Source organism: Mustela nivalis, assembly GCF_964662115.1.
Source record: "Mustela nivalis genome assembly, chromosome: 11".
Lineage (NCBI taxonomy): Eukaryota > Metazoa > Chordata > Mammalia > Carnivora > Mustelidae > Mustela > Mustela nivalis.
This window is the reverse complement of record NC_139030.1, coordinates 60,011,615-60,034,200: the sequence shown is the minus strand read 5'-3', so window position 1 is coordinate 60,034,200 and position 22,586 is coordinate 60,011,615. Positions and strand designations below refer to the sequence as shown.

At 41.0% G+C, this 22,586-nt stretch overlaps 1 protein-coding gene across 2 annotated transcripts in view; it reads right to left on the bottom strand.

Annotated features, from left to right (window-relative positions):
• Positions 1–450: 450 nt before the first annotated feature.
• Positions 451–22,586, bottom strand: part of ACVR1 (activin A receptor type 1) — a 76,108-nt gene continuing 53,972 nt past the window's right edge. For both annotated transcript variants that reach the window (XM_082691386.1, XM_082691387.1), the window contains exons 8-10: positions 19,682–19,879; positions 2,625–2,755; positions 451–1,672 (exon numbers count right to left, since the gene is read on the bottom strand). In XM_082691386.1, the coding sequence (XP_082547512.1) occupies positions 1,538–1,672; positions 2,625–2,755; positions 19,682–19,879 (464 nt within the window). In that variant the 3' untranslated portion in view covers positions 451–1,537. The remainder of the gene's footprint in view (positions 1,673–2,624; positions 2,756–19,681; positions 19,880–22,586) is intronic.

The following is a 22,586-nucleotide window of genomic DNA, read 5'->3' as shown; positions in this document are numbered from 1 at the left end:
TTATTTGGGTCATTTTAAACCTTACCTTTTCAATCCTGTTGAACACAAGAAGTGAAGAAAACCAGCAGCGGGCTCTCTCCAAGCAGCAAGGTGAGAGATTTAAGACCACTTTCCACTCATACAGGACCTCATACTAAAAAAAATGCTCGGATATCATCCCTCCTATTTATACTCACAACCCTTAAGCAAAGAAGACAGATCAAAAGGCTCCATCACCTTCATTTCACAACTGGGTGCACAGACCAGGAATAAATAATCACAACCAAAAAAAGAAAGAAAATTCAAATTTTCTGATATCACATTCAAGCTGGATATCACCCTCATAAGACCCTCAAGATTGTCAAGAGACTTGAAAAGCAAATTTGATTTACAAATTCATTTTGTGCTTCTATTGTTCCCATAATAAAATGCATTCTAGAATATAGATCTTATATGGCAAAAAACGTTCACTTTTTGACTTGAAAACCTTTTATTTAATTTATACAAATAACTACTAAATACAAAAAGTAGATTAAAACAAAATAGTTATTTTTTTTCTGGCAGAGTTTAAATGCACATAATGGATAATTCCGAAGAAAATGCATTTTCCCCACAGCGTTCAGGACTAAAATTCTACTGAAATCTTTGCTTCTAAATCAGTAATATATTCGGTGGTGTCACATGGGTAATGGCTAAATACATTTTTGCATATGAACTGAAAAAAGTTACAGTCTACACACATACAAATGTGAAGCACTTAAAATGTGAATTTAACTGATAATAAAAGAAAATGTCCATTTCAGAGTATAGTGTTAAAAACATTTCAGTAATAAAATCATAAGACCACATAAAAATAAGCTTTAACATATGCACGAAGCAGTTTTGTAAAAACTGCTAAGGGCACAAGTAATAAATAATTTGCAAAGTTGTATATAAACAATTCCTAATGTTTCAGCATCATTGTAAACATCAGCACATGTGTAAAATGCAGCAAAATCTGACATTACATTTTGTTTTGCCAAATTGAATTCCTATTATCCAAAGACAGACCAGTGGAGTACGCAGCCAACGTTTTGGCAAGTTGGGTCTTTAAAATTAAGAGTAACAGTGCAAGTAAGGAATGCAAAGAATTCCTAGTGCAATAAAGAAGAGAAGCACAGGCAATATTGCTGATAAAAATTCACCACCTCCTTGAGTTTCCCATGGGGAGAGTCTAGGAGACCTGTGAAAGATATGCAAAGCCACTGTCTTAATGCCCAGATCTCTTTTAGGATTTCTCTGTGTTCCTCCAGTTCCCCTACCTTTGCAACAGTGTCTGTCCGACATGAGTCTCTGTGGTGTGAACAGTTTGTGAAATGCCCAGTTCACAGTCATTGAGCGAGGTTAGGGTGGTTTTGGTGTCTCCCCAACACATGGCTGGGTCGAATGTCTGCCTTGTCAAAGCAGCCATTTGCGGAGGGAGACAGCTGGATTCTGTTCTGACAACCAGTCAGGCCAGCGTTAGGTCCCAGCTGGACAATGACAACGTCAACTCTTCCTTCTTGACACCATGAAAATGTCAACAGTCAGTTTTCAATTTGTCTAGGGAATTATCAATTTTGGTCAAAGTCTTTTTGATACGCAGGGCTGTGAGTCTTGCGGATGGATTTTGATACCAGCATTCTTTCATCAGCTTAGCCAGAGAGGTTAATGTCTGAGGAGAGAAAGAACAAATACCAGGGTGAAAAAGTAGCTTTTTCATGGCCCTAGAAAGTTGGCAGATGCTGTGTCAAGAGATTTTGCAGAACTCTGCGGGTCTTGGTAGGTCACAATGATGTTACTGCCATCTTCTTTATCAAATAATCTAAGCCTTGACCCCTGATAAGAGTCCCTCTTGAGTTTTGATGAGTTCTGGCCTTTGGACTCTGAATGCTATCAGCTGACTTTGAGGTAAATTACAAAGAATTGGCTGGACCCCCTGATGTTTTATGCCTGCTAAAAGAGATAATGCTATCCCAGAGTTAACAATGAAATCTGCAGCCTGCGTCTTATCTCAATGTTTCAGACTTGCGGCTACTGAAGAGAAGCAATAAGAATCTTCAGGGATGCCTGGGTGGCTCAGTAGGTTAGGCCTCTGCCTTCAGCTTAGGTCATGATCCCAGGGTTCTGGGATCCAGCCCCACATCAGGCTCTCTGCTCAGCAGGGAGCCTGCTTCCCTTCCTCTCTCTCTGCCTGCCTCTCTGACTACTTGTGATCTCTGTCAAATAAATAAATAAAATCCTAAAAAACAAACAAACAAACAAAACTTCAGCTGAACAGCTCTGTTTGGAATTTTGGATATGCAGATATGGAAAAAGGTTAGTCTTGCATTTTACTTGTGAGCAGCAGAGTAATGAATCCCCTAACTCCTGGAGCTAGTCAATAGTAGAAACTCCTGTGACTACTATCACTTACTAGCAAGATCAGAGAATTTCGCTCTTTCAACGATACCATTTTGTGAACTGACTAAACTAGGTCCAAGACCCTTCTACATAACATAGAAAGCAACAGACAGGGCGATCATTCAGGAACTATACTATTGGCTTACTCTTGACTTTCAAGAGTAAAGTACTTTTCTAGTAAAAAGGTGAAGGTTGCTCTAAAACTGAGAAACTGGCACTCTTACCGGGTCTGAGAACCATCTATTGGGTATGTTTGGCCTCTGTTGATCCACACAGACCACCTTTCTCATATCTTCAAAACTTGGGTCATTGGGAACCACGTCGTAAAATGGTGGCTTGTAATCCTCCACGATACCTGCACACGTGGACAAGAATAGTGTCAGTTAGCAAGAGGACAGAGAATCCCCCTGGGGATTTCTTAACTGGTACCATGGGTTATAACATGATCAGAGAAAAACTGAACATCTTCCTTACGTCAAGGTGATTCTGAAAGCTACAAAATAAGTGGAGAACGAGGTAATAATTCTTCAAATCTCTGCAGGAATTACATTAGAAGAAAATGTGGCTACTACTCATGTAACTACATTTATTGACAAATGAGGACAAAATTCCTTTCATAATCACAAAATAACAACATTCCAGTACAAGATGGTGACCTAGGAAGAACCTGAACATCTCTCCATTATGGATACCCCAAATCTATACCCACTTATACAGCCATTCCTCCTGAAGAAGAACTGGGGGCTGAATGAACAGCTTCTGTACAACAAAAGACCATAGAGAGAATGGCATAGAAATGGAGACATAGAAATGAAGGGAGCCCATACCCCCAACACTGTGGCACTATAGCAGGGACAGCTAGTACCAGGGGACCATGGACAGGTTTATCTACCTGGGGCACAGAAAAAAATGTCACAGTTTAAAACATCAACTAGAATATAAAAGAGCCAGCCCTGCAACTCCACCACATGCAGGGAATCTGCTGGAACTCTCTCAGTCAGGGCCTGGTGAACACCACTGCTAGGTATTCCCCTCCCCGCCCTGCCCTCAGCCCTTAGTGCAGACAAGAGAAGGGTCTGCAAACCACAGCTGGCTGACTGTTCCAGTGAGCTCCAGGCCCACATCCCACACTAGCCCTAGCCATCCACCAAGGCAACCACATGCAGCACACACTAAGACCCTCCTGGTCAGTGCTCACTATGGCTCCAGTCATCTTGTCAAGGTGACACAGGTATAAACTACCCAGGAACACTCCAGACCCGTAACACTTCAGTTCTAGACAGCCTGGCAGGGCACCACCTCTGTACACTGCACCTGCTTCAGCTCAGGCTAATCCAACAGGATCCCCCTTCATGAAGCACCCCCATCTACCCCTGGCCTGCGCAACACTTCAGCTCCTCTTGCCCTGCCAGGATTCCCTCCTCACAGAGTACCCTGGGATAACCTGACCTGCAGCCACTTTAGCTGTCCTGCAAGGATGCCTTCTGTGTAGAGAGCCACAGATCTAGCCAGCTAACCAAAGTTACCAGGCATTGTCTTATGGGAAAAGACAGTAAAACAGACCATCCCTTCAATTTTAAAAGAATTAGCTATTCTGCCTAATCCATAGAAACTTTGAAAGCCAGGCAAAATGAAGAGATAGAGGAATATGCTTCAAAAGAAATAAGACAACAGCTCAGGCAAGGAAGTAAATGAAATTGAAATAAGCAATCTACTTCATAAAGAGTTCAAAGAGATGGTCACAAAGATGCTACCAGACTGGAGAAGACAGGGGATAAACTCAGGAAGAATTTCAATAAATTAAAAAACAGAATCAATTGGAATTGAAGACACAATAACTGAAACAAAGTATTTACTAGAGGGAATCAATTGTAGATTAGAGGATGCAGAAGAATGGATCAATGATCTATTGGTAAGCAGTCTAAGGTAATGGAGAGCATCCAAGAACAGGAAAAAGAAAAAAAAATATTTAAAAATAAGGACACACTGGGATCTCTTAGACATAAAAAAAGATCTGCATTCTATGGGTCTCAGAAAGGAAGATAGAAAGGGGGCAAAAAACGTACTTGAAGAAATAACAGCTGAAAACTTTCCTAACCTGGCGGGGGGTGGGGGGTGTACAGCAGACTTCTAGGTACAGAAGCACCAAAAGTCCTGAACAAGATGGAAACCAAGGAAGTCCACACCATGACACATAATAATTAAAATGTCAAAGAAAAAGACAAAAGCAAATAGTCAAATACAAGGGAAACCCCAAAAGGCTATCAGCTGATTATTCAGCAGAAACTTTGAATATATCATGTCACTCCATTCTGTACTACAAAATGCTGAAAGGAAAAAATCAAACAAAAAACCACTAAGACCAAGACTATCTCCTTAAATTCTGAATGATAACTTTTCTGGTAAAGGGTTCCCCTAATACACAAAAGTTAAAGGAGTTCATCACCACTACTAAATAGATTTTATAAGAAATGTTAACAGCACTTCTATAAGTAAAAAAGGAAAAGGCCAAAAGTAGAAGAAAATGATGAAAGAAAAGAAAATTCATGTGTTCAAAGCAAACACACTAAAGGTAGTAAAGCAATCACTTATAAAGCAAATATGAAGATTAAAAAAGACAAAAGTAGTAAAATCAATTGTAGGTGACAGGTCTTCACAAAATAAAAATGTAAAATATGACAACAAATAAAACGAGGAAAATAAAGTTCTTTTAGAATAATGTGTTCAAATTTAAATGACCATCAATTTAATACAGACTGCTCTATACTTAGGATTTTATAAATAAATCTCATGATAAACACAAAACAAAAACCTATTGTTTGGGGGGATGGAGAATCAAATTCCCCACTGAGCAAGGATCCTGATGTGGGACTTGATCCCAGAACCCTAGGATCATGACCTGAGCTAAAGGCACTTACGCAAAATGGAGGCACCCAAACACCGCAAGAGATTCACTTCTGACCCAAAGACAGAGTGAAAGTGAAGGGATGGAAAGAGACATTCCGTTTAAATGAAAGCTGAAAAAAAAAGGTTAAAAGCTGGGGAAGCAATACTTAGATCAGATTAAATGGATTAAAGCAAAGACTGTCACAACAAAGAGCATTACATAATGATAGAGGGTTCAATCCAAAAAGAGCATTATAACAATAGTAGATATCTATGCACCCAACACTGGAGCATCTAAATACATAAAGCAAATAGCAACAGACAGAAGGGAGAATTTGACAGTAATGCGCTAGTAGTACAGGACTTAACATCCCACTACATCAACAGATCACCCAAAAAGAAATCAACAAGGAAACAGTGGCTTTGACACATTAGACCAGATGGACTTAAGTATACACAGAATACTCCATCCAAACACAGCAGAGAACACATACTTTCCAAGCGCACATGGAACATTCTCCAGGATAAAATGTCTGCCCACGAGTCTCAATAAATTTAAGTAGACTGAAATCCTACCAAGCATCTTTTCCAAACACAGTAGTATAAAACTAAAAACCAATTACAAACAAACAAACCTGGAAAAGACAAAAACAACATATACTACCAAAGAACAAACAGACCAACAAAGACATGAAAGAGGGAATACAAAAAAAAAAAAAAAAAAACACAGACAAATAAATATGAAAACACAAGGGTCCCAAATCTTTGGGACACAGCAAAAGCTGTTCCAGAGGGAAGTTTACGGCATCCAGGCCTACCCCAAGAAAAAAGAAAAATCTCCATCTAACCGTACACCTAAAGGAACTAGAAAAAGAATAAACCCAGACTTCGTGGAAAAAAGTAAATAGTGGTAATCAAGGCAGAAACAGAAAATTGAAAACACAGAGAGAAGAAAAGGTTAATAGAACCAAGAGCTGGTTCTTTGAAATATCAAGAAAATTAGTAACCCATTAGCCGGACTCATCAAGAAAAAGAAAAAAGGCCCCCCAAAAATCAGAAGTGAAAGTAGAGAAGTAAAAACAGAACACAGAAATAATCCCATCCATTGGTAGAATGCAAATAATATGAAATAGTCATTTCTTCGTTCTATGGGCAATGAGTCACCTCAGACTGCCAGACGCAGTTGCTTGCTTGATGGCTCTATTATCTACTTTCAGACTGAAGGCATGAAATGAAATGTAGAGAGAGACTGTCATTTGGGAAGACAGTAGAATGGCTGAAAAGCATGAACTCGCTTCTTACCCCAAGCAAACATGAAAGAGGTTAATTTCAGCTGAGCATAGCTTCCAATGCCTTAGAAACCCTTTTTCCCCAGAAAAATTACTCTTCTTTGTGAAAGAAATTGATGTAATTCTACAAAGAGAGAAATTTTAAGCTTCATCACTTAGAATTAGAAAATTGATTCTTCTCCTTAAAGAGAAGAAACCAAGAAATTCATTTTTCTTCTATCATCAAAGGCTTCAGCAATGAGGCCAGGGGACTACTTGGTTGACTGTTCTCTTTTTCTTTCTCCATGTAACTTTCTTCTATTCCTAAATACCTAACAGGTTGTTTGGGGAAAAGAAAGAAAAATTGAATTTTAACTTTTTTCACAGCCTTCTAGTTCCTACAGGTCACCTGAAAAGCTTCAATCCCTTTGTTACTGATCAAAGAAATTAAGTTACTTAACTGCAAGAATCCATTTTATAAATCCTGTATAAATACACATCGTTTATGCAAAAGACCAGTCATGATAAGGAACGTGCTTAAGATCTATGCAATTTCTTTAACTTCATTGATTTGACTAAGTTAATTGATAACTACATTCCATGTTTCCAGTAAGGAAAAAAAGGTTTCTAATTGAGACTGTTTAAGTCTAAATAACTTACCCACATTGTATAACTGTAATCACGAAGGATATTAGTCAATGGATTAAAACCTTTCCTGGCAAAACCTAAACCACTGCTTTCAGAAGATTTGTGACCCCTCATCTCAAGGGCCTTATCTCCTCCTGTGAAAAGCCCATGAAACTTTTAAACAAAAGTATTTCCTTCTAGTACTAAGACATACCACACAAAATACAACTAGACATGGATGCTTATAACTTATTTAAGGGCCACATGAATTTATAAGAAATATAGTGAGAGATGTGCCCTTCACGGGGTCTTAATTCCTCCAAAAGAGACTACATTTAGTAGCCTAATTTAATTTTTTTAAGTTAGCATAATAGCATTGCCTGTTCACACTCACTTAGCCAGTGAATAAGGGGATAATCTGCCTGAGCGAAGTGGAGTTTTTATTACAAATATGCCAAAGAAAAGGGCATGGGTGGATTTTTAAAACATGAAATCCAGTGATCCCGAACAACACATTTCACTATACAAATCTGGTTTTCCCTCGTGTTTATATTTCCCATACTTTAATCTCATTATCTATCTGCCCCATGTTTTAACAAAAGGAATCCAATTTAAAAAGAAAGACCATTTAATGGATTATGCCTGGGATTTAGTCACACTTCTCTTTCTTCAACTACTGGTCAGTTGCTGATAGCCTCCATCTTATTCTGGAGAAGCATGACCAGTGCCAAATAAATCTGGGATTAAACTGTAAGAGTCAGGTGGAACTCCCTCTGGCCAAAGAAAGCAGTGATTTTATTTCAGTCAATATAAAGTACATTATGTGTCTACAAGGTGTGGAGCACCATATTAAACAATAAGGATGATGTAAGTGGAAGACATGCTCTTGTTTGTCAAGGGTCTGGAAATCTGTGGATGAGGACAAGCCCTTCTTACTTTAGACAATGGAAATCTTATAAAAACAAAAGAACCTCAAAAATGGTTTTGACCCCACTACTATCTATCTTTGCCTTTCAAAATACATTTTTATGTGCTCGTTCCTAAATTGGCATACACAGTTTACGGGATCAGAATGGTTACTGAGTCAGAGGTTGTGTTTGGCACTGGGGATACAAGAATAAAAAGAGATGTGGTGCTGGCAATAAGGCGCAGAACAAGAGGCAAGGGAACCAGGACAAATTAGAGACAGGCATTAGAGGAAAGAGCAGGGAGAACGTGCGGGATAGGATACTCCACAAGTCTTAGAGGAAAAAACCAGCTGTGTGGTTTTTTGACACCAGACATAACGGGGTGTCATGGAAGCCTAAGTAAGCTTTCCGGGAGCTAGGGCTTAGGAAGACAGATGGGAATGAGAAGCACCAAAAAGGGACATTTGTGGGGGGAGGGGGACCAAGGACAAAGACACGGGTTACAGATGACCCTCACTTGTTGTAAACGGGGAGGAAATTCCCTGTGGCTGAAATCAGGTGCACAGGAGGGCAGGGAGAGTGAGAGGTCAAGGATGATGGAAATGGTGTGTTGTCAAGGTAGGAAGTTACTTCTAACTGCTCCTCACTTCTGCCAGAAATTGGGGGAGCCAGGCAAAAGAGCGGACTCTTACGTCCTTTGAAGACAGCACTCAATGAACAACTGCCAAATTATGAGCCAGCAGAGAGGACAGCAGGGAAAGTGACTAAAAATGCAAAGTACTTGGAGTGCCAGATGAGGGGTGCATACAGCAAAAGGTGTGGGAACGCAGGGGAGGCAGAGCCCTTACCCAGTAGTCGGGGAAGGACCGAGGGAGCCAGGCCCTGCTTTTCCATGAAAGGTGGCTGGCGTGACTCAAAGGGCACAAGAAAGGAATCAGAAATTATTCATAAGCTACTCCCCCACAACTCTTGGCATACGTATTTGATTTCTACAAAAATGTTTTTCCTGGGCATATGTCTGTTTGGAACTCTTCTATTCTCTGCCGCAAATATATCTTTACCAAGCAGTAGCCCTCCCCTGGATCTGCTGCACAGTCCTGAGTAAAGAAAGCCCTTAATTGCCAGGCCTTAGTTCCAACACCTTGAAGTTCACGCCACAAAGCTGATACACAGACCAAAAAGAATGCCCTCCACAGTGTACCAAAAAGCATGAGATGCCGGCCTTGCATCTTAGACCACTCTCTGGAAAGGAAGTCTTCTCTGCAATCCTCCCCCAACAAAGCCTTAGATCGGGGTATCACTTCTCCCTGCTGTGACAGCTGTATCTGGGACTTCAAATCCCCTCCCCCGCAACTAGCCACTCACCATATCCCCGGCCCCCTGCAAAACCTTTAGGAGAAAAACTGAGGGGAAAGCTTCTTATGTCTGCATGGGCTCAGGCTCATTACCCCCAGCATGCTGCCCCACATACCTGGGCATCGCCACACTAGCGTGGCTTGCGCTTCTGGACATAGGGCACCTGTATCAACCCCCACAGTGCTTCCTTTTGCCCAGGATACCAACTGTCATCCTCATTGGACTGTATTTCTCATTCCCATCTACATGTCCGCCCAGGCTAGTCCACCTGACTGGCTCCTTTCATCTCACGACTCAGTTCACGCTTTCTATCTTCAGAGAAGAACCCTCCCTCCTCGCTACCACAATTCCAGGCCCCCGGACAAAGTTCCATGTCCTCCCCACACTCTGTGACTTCCCCATACACCTCAACCATAGTCACTTCATCTAGTAAATATTAAAGAGATAAATTAGAATTTTTTTTTTTTTTTTTTTTTGCTCAACTGCTTTCCAGGGCCTAAAGGAATACCTAGTATATGCATACATATTACTTGAGTGAATGTTGATTATGTCCACAATCCTTTATCCAAAACCCTTGAGGTTAGATCTGTTTGAGGAATCTGGAGGGTTTTTTACACTTTACAAAGGAAATAAGGGGCACATACCCTATTTATATGATACCCTAGCAGAGTCTGAGGGATACCCCGCAACCAAACACATTTCTATACTGAAATGGATGAACAGTCCCACTAAATGGGATAAATAAAAGCTATAAATGGATTTATTTCAATTCAGGTCAAGTCTGACTGCTCAATGAGCTCAGGTATTCTGCCAAGTAAGTTATGAAAGGCTTGGATTCTAAAGTCGATGAATTTCTCAAGCACAGATAAGAGACTATTGACCTGGTTATATATCGAATAATCTGAAGGTTAAGGTGAAGAGACATCATGGGATGTCAGAATCGTGTCCGTTACATCGCAGTCCTCTTCCTTCACAAGAAAAAAACTGAGAACTACACAGGAAAACTTACTTGGTCCAAGTTCCCAGGTAATTAACAATAAAGCTAAACTAGCATCCAATGCCTTGTTTATATTCTAGAATTTTTCCCAACAAGCTGACAGTGACATAATGAATTACACTCCTCTCTGCACTAATCTCATGTCGCAAGCTGCTCACTTCACTGTCTCTCTCCACTGTCCTCCAACGTGGGCAGTCACCGTGATATCCAGGGAACAGGCGAGGGGAGAACATCATCCCTCACACCTACATCCACACCGAGAGCTGCTGTAAACTCCTAGAGAAATTCTGAAATCCTTCAGAGACTAGAACTTTACAAGTAAAGCCATTTTAGTAAGAATTAGAATGGTTTGTGTTTGGCTCCTGAGAGAACTGGAAGATAAAACACTATTTCCTTCAAGAGTAGCATATGAGAAAATCTGAAGTGGTCATGGACAAAAACCCTTTCATCTTCACACACAATATCATACTCCATAGGGAAAAGTCGAGAGATTTTCCTCTAAGATCTGAAGTAAGACCAGGATGCACTCTTGCCACTTCTACTCAGCATAGCACTGAAAGTTCTAGCCACAGCACTCAGACAAAAACACAAGAAATAAAAGGCAATAAAGTAATAAAACTGTCACTATTTTTAGATGACCTACCACTATACATAAAAAGCACTAGACTCCACCAAAAAACTACTTGACTAAAAGAATTCAGTACAGTTGCAGGATACAGAATTAATGCGCAGAAATCTGTTGCATTTCTATGCACTAATCATGAACAGCAAGAAATTAAGAAAACAATCCCATTTATAATCACATCAAAACGAATAAAATACCTAGGGATAAACTTACCCAAGGAGGTGAAAGATTTGTCCTCTGAAAACTATAATCTCTGATGAAAGGAACTGAAGATATCACAAGGAAACGGAAAACCATACCACAGACTGGAAGAATTAATTCTGTGGAAATGTCCACATTACCCAAAGTGATCTACAGATTCCATATGATCCTCATCAAAGTAACAATGGCATTTTTCACAGAACAAGAACAAATAATCCTAAAACTTTTGTGGAACCACAGAAGACTCTAAAGAGACAAAGTAATCCCGAGAAAGAAAAAGCTGAAGGTATCACAATCCCAGATTTTAAGACATATTACGAAGCTGTGATCATCGGGATGCGTAGGTGGCTCAGCTGGTTAAGTGTCTGCCTTTGGCTCAGGTTATGATCCCAAGGTCCTGGGGTGGAGCCCCTGTTGGGCTCCCTGCTGAGCGGGAGTCTGCTTCTCCCCCTCTTGTTCCCACTGTCTGTGTGCTCTCTCTTGACGGCTCTCTCAAATACATAAAATCTTAAAAAAAAAAAAAAGCTGGGATAATCAAAGCACTATGATACTAGCATAAAGAGCAGACACATAGATACATGAAATGGAACAGAGAGCCAGAAAGAAAAACACACACTTACATGGTTAATTAACCAATGACAAAGGAGGCAAGGATATACCATAGGGAAAAGACATTCTCTTCAATAAATGGTGCTGAGAAATCTGGACCACTTTCTCACACCATAGACAAAAATAAAGTCAAAATGGTTTCAAGATGTAAACATGGCACCCAAAACTATAGAACTCCTAGAATGTAATATCGGCAGTAATCTGGACATCAACCATAAAAACAGTTTTCTAGATACGTCATCAGGCAACAAAAACAAAAGGAAAAATAAACCATTGGGACTATTCCAAAATAGAAAGCTTTGCAGAGTGAAGGAAATCATCAATAAAATGAAAAGGGAACCCAATGAATGAGAGAAGATATCTGCAAATGATATATCCAGTAAGGGGTCAATATCCAAAATATAAAGAATTTAGACAACTGGACACCAAAAAATAAATAATCTGACTAAAAGTGGCAGAAGACCTGAATAGACATTTCTCCAAAGAAGACATCCAGATGGCCAACAGACACATGACAAGATGCTCAATATCACTCATTATCAGGGAAATGCAAATCAAAACCACAACAAGGTATCGCCTGACACCTGTCACAATGGCTAGTATCAAGAGGACAAGAAATAACCAATGCTGGTGAGGATGTAGAGAAAAACCCTCATGCAGGAATATAAATTGGCACAACCACTGTGGAAAACAGTAGGGATGGTCCTCAAAAAAACTTAAGAGAAATACCATCCAATACAGTAATTCCACTACTGGGTATTTACCCAAAGACAATGAAAATACTAGTACAAAAAGATATATGCACACCTGCATTTATTGCAGCATTATTTACAATGGAAGCAATCCACATTCCCATCAAGAGACGAATGGATAAAGACAATGTGGTGTGTGTATCTACACACAAACACACATGCATGCACATACATATGTACCGAGTGGAATATAACTCGGCCATAAAAAAGAAGGAGATTTCACCATTTGCCACAATAGGAATGCACCTAGAGAGTATCATGCTAAGTGAAATAATTCCAACAGAAAAAGACAAACACCGTATCAATTTACTTATTACGGAATCTTAAAAAACAAAACAAAAGGAAAAACAAAAAGCAGAAATGGACCCATCAATACAAAGAACAAACTGATGGTTACCAGAGGGAGGGGGTGGGGAGATGGGCAAAATGGGTAAAGGAGAGGTACAAGCTTCAATTATGGAATGAGTAAGTCACAGGCATGAAAGGTACAGCATAGGGAACAGAGTCAGTGGTACTGTAATAATGTATGGTGATAGTTGCTGCAATCGTGTGAAGACAGCCTAACGTACAGACTTGTTGAATCACTATGTCGTATACCTAAAACTAACATAACATCATCAACCAGGCCTCGAAAATGAAGTTTGAAAAAAGCCAAGTTAAAGAAAAAGATTAATAAAGGTACAAATTTGGATATGGGAAAAAATCACAAAGGTAGTATGTGCATAAATGAATTTAGTCTCACCAGAAAGAATGCTTGCGAACTCTGTTCTTTAAGAACCATAAAGGTATTTCCGATATTTGTGTTATTGCGATTAACATTCCTAACAGGAAGCCTTCAGACATTTTTTGTGCTGTGCCCCACATCAAACACTGCTAATAGGTGAATGGATAAAGCTGCTCAGAGCAGAGCTGACGACAATGCAGCAGGTTCTGGGCCCCCTGGGTCCTGGCTCACTGCTGGAGATTTAAGAGAATCAGTAGCTCAAGGCCTTTCTGTAATCTAACACCACACACTTGGCGGGAAGCCCTGCCTTACCCCGTGGCAAGTACTCCTTTCTGCAACAGGAAGGGAGCTGGAAGAGCAGGTCTGCCTATTCCCTGCTAGGTAGAGAACACGTATGGCATGTCCTCATGCCTCTACCCCCACTGCCATCCACAAGCATATGGAAACATGCACGTCACTCAAGCCAAAACGGACTCTGTTCTCAGACATCTGTGTCAAAATTACATAAGTAATTTCTATTATCGAGATTCTCATCAATGTAACATAGTTACAATGTAACATAGTTTACAGATCACTGTGTAGTCGGACCCTCCTAAAAGTATACATTAATGTCACAGTTAGTTGTCAGAGGAAGAGGACAAAAAGCCTAGGAGAGTTAAGCCATGAACAGGATGTCTCAGATCTGGCCTAGGGTCAACACCTAGAGGGAGAGGGAGAGGTTCCACGAGAGTCCCAAACAGTTGGCAGCTTCCGGGGTCTCCCAGGAGAGGGAGAATGTTTCACTGAATGCTGGGCTGTTACAAGGTTTAAGACCCTGATACCTGAACAGCACCCAGTCAAGTTCTGCCAGGCTCAGATTATTTGGTCATGAGATCAGTTGATGACCCTCCTCTGGTCTGGATCTCTAAATCAGGCCCATGAAATTCTGGGAATCAGTGGGAAAGTAGCCTTCTTTCCTCCCTCCACCTCTAAACTCCTGTCCCCAGCCCCTTAACGAAAGGATCAAGAAAACAAGCAAACACAAAAACACCTGAAAGAAATTAGTCTAATATTGAATATGACAAACATTCCCTAACATGAGAATTCTTCCCTTTGTTCAAATCTTTCCGTTTTTAAAAATTATTTATTTATTTGATGAAGAGAGAGAACAAGTAGGCAGAGCAGCAGGCAGAGGGGGAGCGGGGAAAGCAGGCTCTTGGTTAAGCAGAGAGACCAATGCGGGGCTCGATCCCAGGACCCTTAGATCACGACCTGAGTCGAAGGCAGAGGCTTAACCCACTGAGCCACCCAGGTGCCCCTCTTTGTTCAAATCTTAATATATACAAGTGGAAAAAAATCATGAAACGTGGATATGAAGTTGCTAAAGAAAAGTTGTCATGGTTTCCATACACAAGCCCATTGGGCTTAGGAACGGATGTGCATGCAGGTCCCTGGCAAGCCCAGGGATTACTGAGACTAAGTCCATGTTTGACACACATGCTTGAAGAATCTATTCTAACAAATATTTCCTAGTCATCACCCCACAGAGGATGCAGCAAGATACATTTTCACATGAATCCATCACAAAATAAGCAAAGCCAGTAGCAGTGAAACAAGCGTGTGTCCACCCAGTCCTGGGGTGGGGAGTCAAGAGGGAAATGCATGTAGTGTCCCAGTAAAGGGCCGGCATAAGGAGAGGTGAAGGAAGGCCAGTGGAGAATCCCATGCGTGGCCTCCACCACTCATTTCCAGGGAACAGCAAATACCCACGGCTGGGTTACTGAACCCTGACCACATGCCAGACACACGCAGGGTGCTCTACACACACGAGCTCAGTCATCATCAGAACACGTTCAAGTAAATTCTATTACCAGCAATATTTGCTGGACGATGACACTGATGTATGTGATCAAGGCAGAGTATGACCGAGAGCCTGACATGTTAAGGCTTACACTACCTCCTCAGAAGGCCCAGGGCCGCAGCACACAGCTGCACAGAATGACACCCTTCCCAGCAGCTTCCCTGCACGGAGCTCTGGGCATGAGGAAAGCCAAAGCAAGGGAAGCGAGAAACATGGCACAACAAGGTACTTAGCAACCAAACATAACGAAGGAACAGGATCTATCCCATCATCTAAATGTGCTTGCCTATACAATCTGGGCACACTGCCTTTTCAACATTCCTAGTGCATTAATCCTGAAGTGTGCCTGTCACAGAAACAATAATGTTATATGACATGAAACTGCCATGAAATATACAGCTGTCTGTGAGCTGTGTGGAGGTGAACAGAGGCTCAAGCTGCTCAGACCATGCTACTCAAAGATGTGCTGGAAGATGGATGATGAAGATTATCTTACTTGGTTTTTAAGTCCTTGAGCAGATGATCCCAGTGTTAGAACAACACACCTCCCGAGTTTCTGCATATAGAGATCCAAACAAGGTATGACACTGAAATCTGAGGCTCCAGAGAAAGAGCTTCTATCCTGGGGAGGGAACATACTACTGGGGATGCTTAGAAGGGTGACTCAAGATCTTCTATCAGACCAAAGCTAAATGGCACAAGTCCACAGTAACAATGTATCTATTTACCTACCCAATCCCCATGTAAGGTTCTGTCCTCACACAACACAGAACTCAGGTAACCAGACACAAATCTAGCCACTGATCTCTGTATCAAAGGAGGAAAAGAAGAGTACTGTCAGACGAGTAGCAAAAACCTAGAAAGAAAGGCCATGAGCTAGATCCAAGACTCTTAAAGATGAACCCCTCTTAAGCTTGCAAGAGAGAGCAGGTGTCACGTAAGGTATCAGAAACATATCACAGGCATCCCGCTCAGAGAGACTGTCGGCATCCTGGAGGCTGCCTATTTCCCAGCCTGGGAAGACGGATCCCATGTCAACAGGAGCTCTCGAGAGCATGGTCCCTGATGCAACAGTAGTATGGGGATCACCTGTGGCCCTGTTAGAAAGGGATGTTCTCCGTCCAAACCTTCTAAGTCAGAAACCCTGGGGCGGCAGGCCCAGCATTCTGTTTCTAGACAAATCTGACGCACACACAGTTTAAGAACTATCAATCCAGGCAAACCTCTGCCTTAAGCGGACCCCCAAAATTCACACAGGAAGGGTAAGAAACCATTTTCCTTCTCACCGACTGCAAATTCGGTGTCAGACGAAACATAATAAGTATAAAAGACACTAGTGAGAAGTTTTCAGATGTGCACATGGACTTAATTCTCATTTCCTATATAGAAACAGCATGAAGTTTATTATTAGCAGCAAATAAATGTAACATTCCAATGAAAATACAAAATGCAACATATTTTTATACTCATGGTTCACTTGAGGATCCTATTGCTCCTGGAGAACTATCTGGTCATCAATTTTTATCACGGACTCAGAAACTCAAAGGATGCATAATTATAACGACCTTCCTAAGATAAGACATTCATATATTTAAATGAGCTACATTTTATATGCAATAATTTCAAAAATATATATTCTTTTAATGACAGTTCCTAAAGCTAGTAAGAAAGTGAAATAGGTACATCACACCCTGGGGTGAGCGGGAGATTGGAAATTAGTGCAACTCTTATGAAAAGCAATTTGGCAATATGTGTCAAGCCATAAAACCTCCATACTTTTTGACCTATTAGGTCGACTGGTTTCCAGATTAAGAATTAATTCCCCAAATGAAAAAGTTATATGAACAAAATGTACCTAATATAGGACCCAAATGGAGGAGATGGGATGTCTGCAACATGATCATGGCTAATAAAATATCACGCGACCACATAAAATAAACACAGACTAATGACACACTTGAATGAAAAAGATGATACAGAACTGTGTCTATATTATGACGCTAACAAACTCAAAAACACATACAAGGGTGCATAGAGAAAAGCACAGGATGTTAGAACATACGGGTAAATTTTCTCTTATTTTTCTTTCTACTCATCTTCGTTTTGGTGTAGTAATAACTAAAATATTAATAATAAACCTAGCAGTGTTCAATCCCACATGCAAACCTATTTTGAGTCCAGATAAAGTGATTTCCATCTGTGCGCGTGCGCGCGCCTGAGAACATTCATGGGAGGAGTGGGGGGGGGACTAAAAAGAGAAGGGGAAAATATCAAATTAGTCACTGCCAAGGGACAGTAACTGATTTAAAAGGAGACACAACATACCCTTACCTCCCACTAAAAATCTAACCACACCACAGAAGAGAAGTTCAACCCACAGAATTTTAGGAACCACAGAGCCACCTAAATGATGATGTAACAGGAAGTCAATCAATCAAACAACCAAAATAGTCTCTCTTCCTCTACTCTCCATGATCTTTTTCAGCAAAATAACATTCAGCATAACTACCATTTGCTGAGCTCAGTTTTAAACCGGCGACTCTAATTTCACACGGACTCCTATTAGGAACAAGTGATCTTTAAGAGCCACTTGGGTTGATGCCTGTGACACAGGGAATGCATTTGCAACATGAATTCTTACAAAGCCCAAATCCCGCATTTCTGCCAAGCTCCGCTTTCATCATGCAGGCCTGCTTGGAGCTGCTCCAGCCCAGCGGCCGCTGGCCAGCTACCATCCTGGCCTCGGGATATTAGTTTCCTCTTCACGGGGGGCAAGTTCCCCAGTGCATAGTTGATTATGACGCCAATCCTTCTCTAAACTGTGTGCTAAAATAAACAAATTAAAATTAGATTTTCAGTTCCAAGATGCTCAAGGATTATTGGGGAGAGGGTGAGCAAATGAAGTCGATGTGTAATTCCAGGCAAAGTTCAGAGCTTCATAAATCAGCAAAACAATCTCCCTGCTGCAGATAATTCTCAAGGCACTGGACAGCCCAAAATGCTAGTCGGTAAGCTCCCAACGATTGAGAAATAATTACCAAGAAGATGTTCATGACTCCATCAGAAGAACGAAAAGAAAAAGAAAATTAAAAGAACGGTCAGGTAGCAATGCATGTACGTTTATGTTTAATCTGAAACACTGCCTTTAACAAACACTCTCAAGGGTCTCAAAGCCAGACACACTCTGCTGTTAGAGAAAAAAAAGAAAAGAAAAAGCAGCAGCAGCAGCTACCATGAAGGCATGCCAATTTGAATTACTGCACACGAAAGCTAGGGTAAATTATCCCGATGCCACTTTCCTCAAAGAACTTCCTATTCTCTGGTTATGTTGTTCAGAAAAATTATGATTGCCCCAAGAATCTCAGTCCTTAAGAATTCACACATTATTTCCTTCATACTTCAAACCAGGATTCCAAGGACTCCTAGGAGGGGAAAGTAGCTTTTGAAAATAAATATTAATCTAAACAAATAGTATTTTCCTGTTTTTCTGGAGCAATTTCTGACCTGCCCTCTGAAAGAAGACTTCCAGCGGAGAAGATAGAAGTCTATTTATTTAGGTGGTTCAAGAGAGCCTGCCGTAGAAATCCACTTTCTGGGTAGCTGGGGCAGGTGCAATTTAAAACAGTCCACTTAGTCCTTTCAGAATACAGTGAACTTCCAGTAAAGTTCAACAATGTATTTGCGGTTGATTTGCATACAGGAAAGACCAGAATAAGTTAAGACTTGATTGTAGGGGCCACAGGTTGAAAATGACTGACACGTGCTTCTGTAACCATGAAGATGACACCATTTCACAAAACTTACTCGTAAGAGGACCAGCACTGGCCACCTACTCAGGGCTTCCTGAATTTGAATCCCACAAATTCAGAACACACAGCCTGCTCCTGACAAGGAGGTGAATTCTGAGTGTGCAACCTGAGCCTTTTCTCAATAACCCACATTTAAGAAGTAAAAATACCTAAAACAGCAGAATTCACTCGTAGATTTACTGGAGCACTCTTCTCATGTTAAATCCCACTTGTGGGAAGAACAAAGGAGGAAAGTAGGTGGGAAGAAAGGCAGAATAGGAAGATGGAGAAAGGAAGGAATGAAATATGGACCAAACAAAAGAAGAGCCAAAGACTAACTAGACTTAACTAGACTTTTCCAGAGATATTCTTTTTTTTTTTTTTTTTTTAAGAGTCAGGCAGTGTTTATTGGGGGCTTACACTCAACCACCAGGGAGGCAGTGCCAGGACCAGATGTCCCAGCCTGAAATATTCTTCTTTTTCAACCCTCATTTCCTCTTGTGTAGCTAAAATATAATGCCATTACATTCCACCTACTAGCCATAAATCAAATATAGATGCTGATAGCTTGATGTATGATTCAAAGAATAAGTATGATTCATGGAACAATGTGGACTTAAATATTTCCTTTGCCCTTTTATAGACAGCAGAATCAAGAGGACTCGGGGAAGGACATTACTACATTCGATCAGGTACTTACCATTGCTCACCATACGTCTGGCCACTTCCCACAAGACAAGTCCAAAGGCCCAAATATCAACTCTCTTGTAAGAATCGAAACAATCCACCTGGATGGTTTCATCTAGAACTTCAGGGGCCATGTAGCGTTTGGTGCCCACACGGGGGTTGTTCCCCACATCGAGCTGATTGGTACTCTGGGAATGCATGACTGCCAGGCCTGAAAGGGAGAAAACAGGGTGGGTCAGTTTACTTCCTTTCTTGGAGAGGGTTGCTGAAGAGTTTTTAAACAGACCCCATCAGGAGCGCCCTCTGGTGGTACTCCTGGTCACTGTGGCACCATACCCAGAGTAAGTAATCTCTGGAATATTGTGGAGAGGACTTCTGTGACAAAAGAAAAAAGAACTAATGCCAGAAACAGTCGGAAGCTCTTAGGTTAACACCTGAACCTCTGAAACAAAAAGATCTGGATGAATAATAAACCAACACACCAAACCAATAGGAAGCCAGTATTTCAAGTCCACAGGAAAATAGTCTCACAGGCTAAGTGGGAACCTCCAAAGGTCTTAGGAGAAGTAAAGCTCTCATGTTCCACCACAGCTCCCAATAGTGGGCAAACACAGACTTCCAACAGTGTGAGGCAGAGAATGTGAGGTGATGTATCACTACTTGAAGGACGGGCTGCTGCAGGCACGGCTCCATCCCTTTCAGAAGAGCTGTTTGTCTGAGAAGTAGTGACACTGACCAAACCCACAGGCCTTTCTCTACAGTCATGCGTACACCCAGCATCAAGCTAGACCTCGATTCAAAGCTCAACTCTCATGCTAAATGGCTTTGAAGCACTTTCTCAAACCATGACTCATTTCAGAATTCTTCAATTAGAGAGCCCTGGCATTCCTCACCGACCAGGAGGGTTAGGCAGATACATGCATGATTCATTTGAGAATGAAATTACTTTTTGAGGTAGATGCTGACCAACTCAAAATGATTCCTTTAACACTCAAAATAATGAGAGGTGCCAAACTGGAACAAATGGCCTATGAAAACCTCTGCAGCCCAACGATCCCTTGGGGACCCCTCAAGCTTTCTGTGGAGAATGCTTCTCCCCTTAGCTCCATGGCTTTGAATGTGTGGGATGAGGACTCCTTCTCATGCCAAGGAGATGGCACATGGTATCACACCCTTAATAATTACAGAGAAATCAGCAACTGCATTCACTCTACTACACTGGTTCCTTTTCCTGGTTCTTCTACTCAACCCCAAGATTCTGTGGCCGTGGTGAATATCTCCCGAAACATATACACTTCTCTACGGTTTCCAAAACCAAAGAGTCAAAATACCAGAATATGAAAGGTGTAGTTTAAATAGATCACAGCAATACTAGCTGTGGTGGTTTAAAAATACGTCCTCAAGTTCTTTAAAACGTCTCCCTTCTGGAGGTGAAACCCAATTCCCCATGCCCTGAGTGTGGGCTGGACAGTCACACAGACCACGGCAGAAGTGAGCAGAGATCTTCAAAATTAGGACATAAATGGCACCATGGCTTCCTCTCTGCTCTCTCTCTCAGTTCTCTTGTGTTATGAGGACACTCACGCAGCCCTGTGGAGAGGTCCCCAAGACCAGGGACTGAAGCTTCCTGCCACCAGCCATGTGACTAGAACCATCCTGGGAGTTCCTTCAGCCCTGACGAAGCCTTTAGATGCTTGCAGCTCTAATCACCAGCTTGAGTGTGTAACCCCTACAAGAGATCCTGAGCCAGAACCAGAGGGCATAGTCATCCCAAGATTACTGACCCTCAGATAACGACATAGAATAACAGATTTGTGTTATTTTAAGCTGCTAAATTTTAGAGGTAATATGTTACCCAGTAATAGATAATTATCATGCTACCTAAAGAGGTAAAACAACCAAATGCAATGTGTAAATCTTGGCTGAATTCTTGTTTGAGAAAACTAGGAAAATCTGAAAATGGACATTAAATGCTATTAAAAATTATCAATAGTTGTAGGTGCTATAAACTGTGATTATGCAGAAGGCATATTTTGAAGTATTTAGGAGTAAAGTGTTGTGATGTCTGTAACTTATTTTCAAATGTATGAGTAAAGACAGATGTACGCCTACATATAAAGCAAATATAGCAAAATTTTAACAATTGTTGAATCTAGGTGTTGTGCATATGATCATTATACTTACTACTCTTTCAGTCATTTTGTTTGAATTTTTTATAATAAAAAGTTAGAAAAATAAATAGAATACTGGTATTTCTGCAGTATCAATAACAGAACATGATTTCAAATGAAGGATCCTTAATTTCTGGGTATAAAGTGACACACAAATGACGGTGTCATCGGAGCTGTCTTCGGTACCAAGAAACTATCCCCTGAATAGTATGACCTTAACACAGATTTGGGTACAAATCCGTATGTCTAATTGGAAGGCTACAGGCCAAAAGAAAGAAAAATGAATAATTAGTGGGACTTACTGAAAAACACCTCTGACTCCCTATCAAGCCCTATAACCAAAGCCAACAACGTCCTCAATTTTCCATCTCCCTTAGACCTCTGTACTATAATAGCAGTGACCATCTGATGCTTACTATTTGCCAAGCAAGTATAATAATTTCTGAATTTTACAGGAACCATGTGATTGATTTTGAGTAACATGAATAATACTCGGGCACATAATGAACATTTGAAGCAATACTGAAGTAGAGTGCAGAGTGTCGAATGCTAAAGTGTTCCTAGCTAAGCCCCCCAAACGAGTAGAAGTGGTCCTGCACTCTGGGCAGATAAACAGATTAAAATATCTGCAGAGATATATGGGGTGATAACTGGGAAAGCCAGGATTCAAATTCAAATCACCCTGCTCCAGAAGCCAGGGCATGGCCATAAAAGTCCTCTACATCACAACTAAAACTACCCACAAAA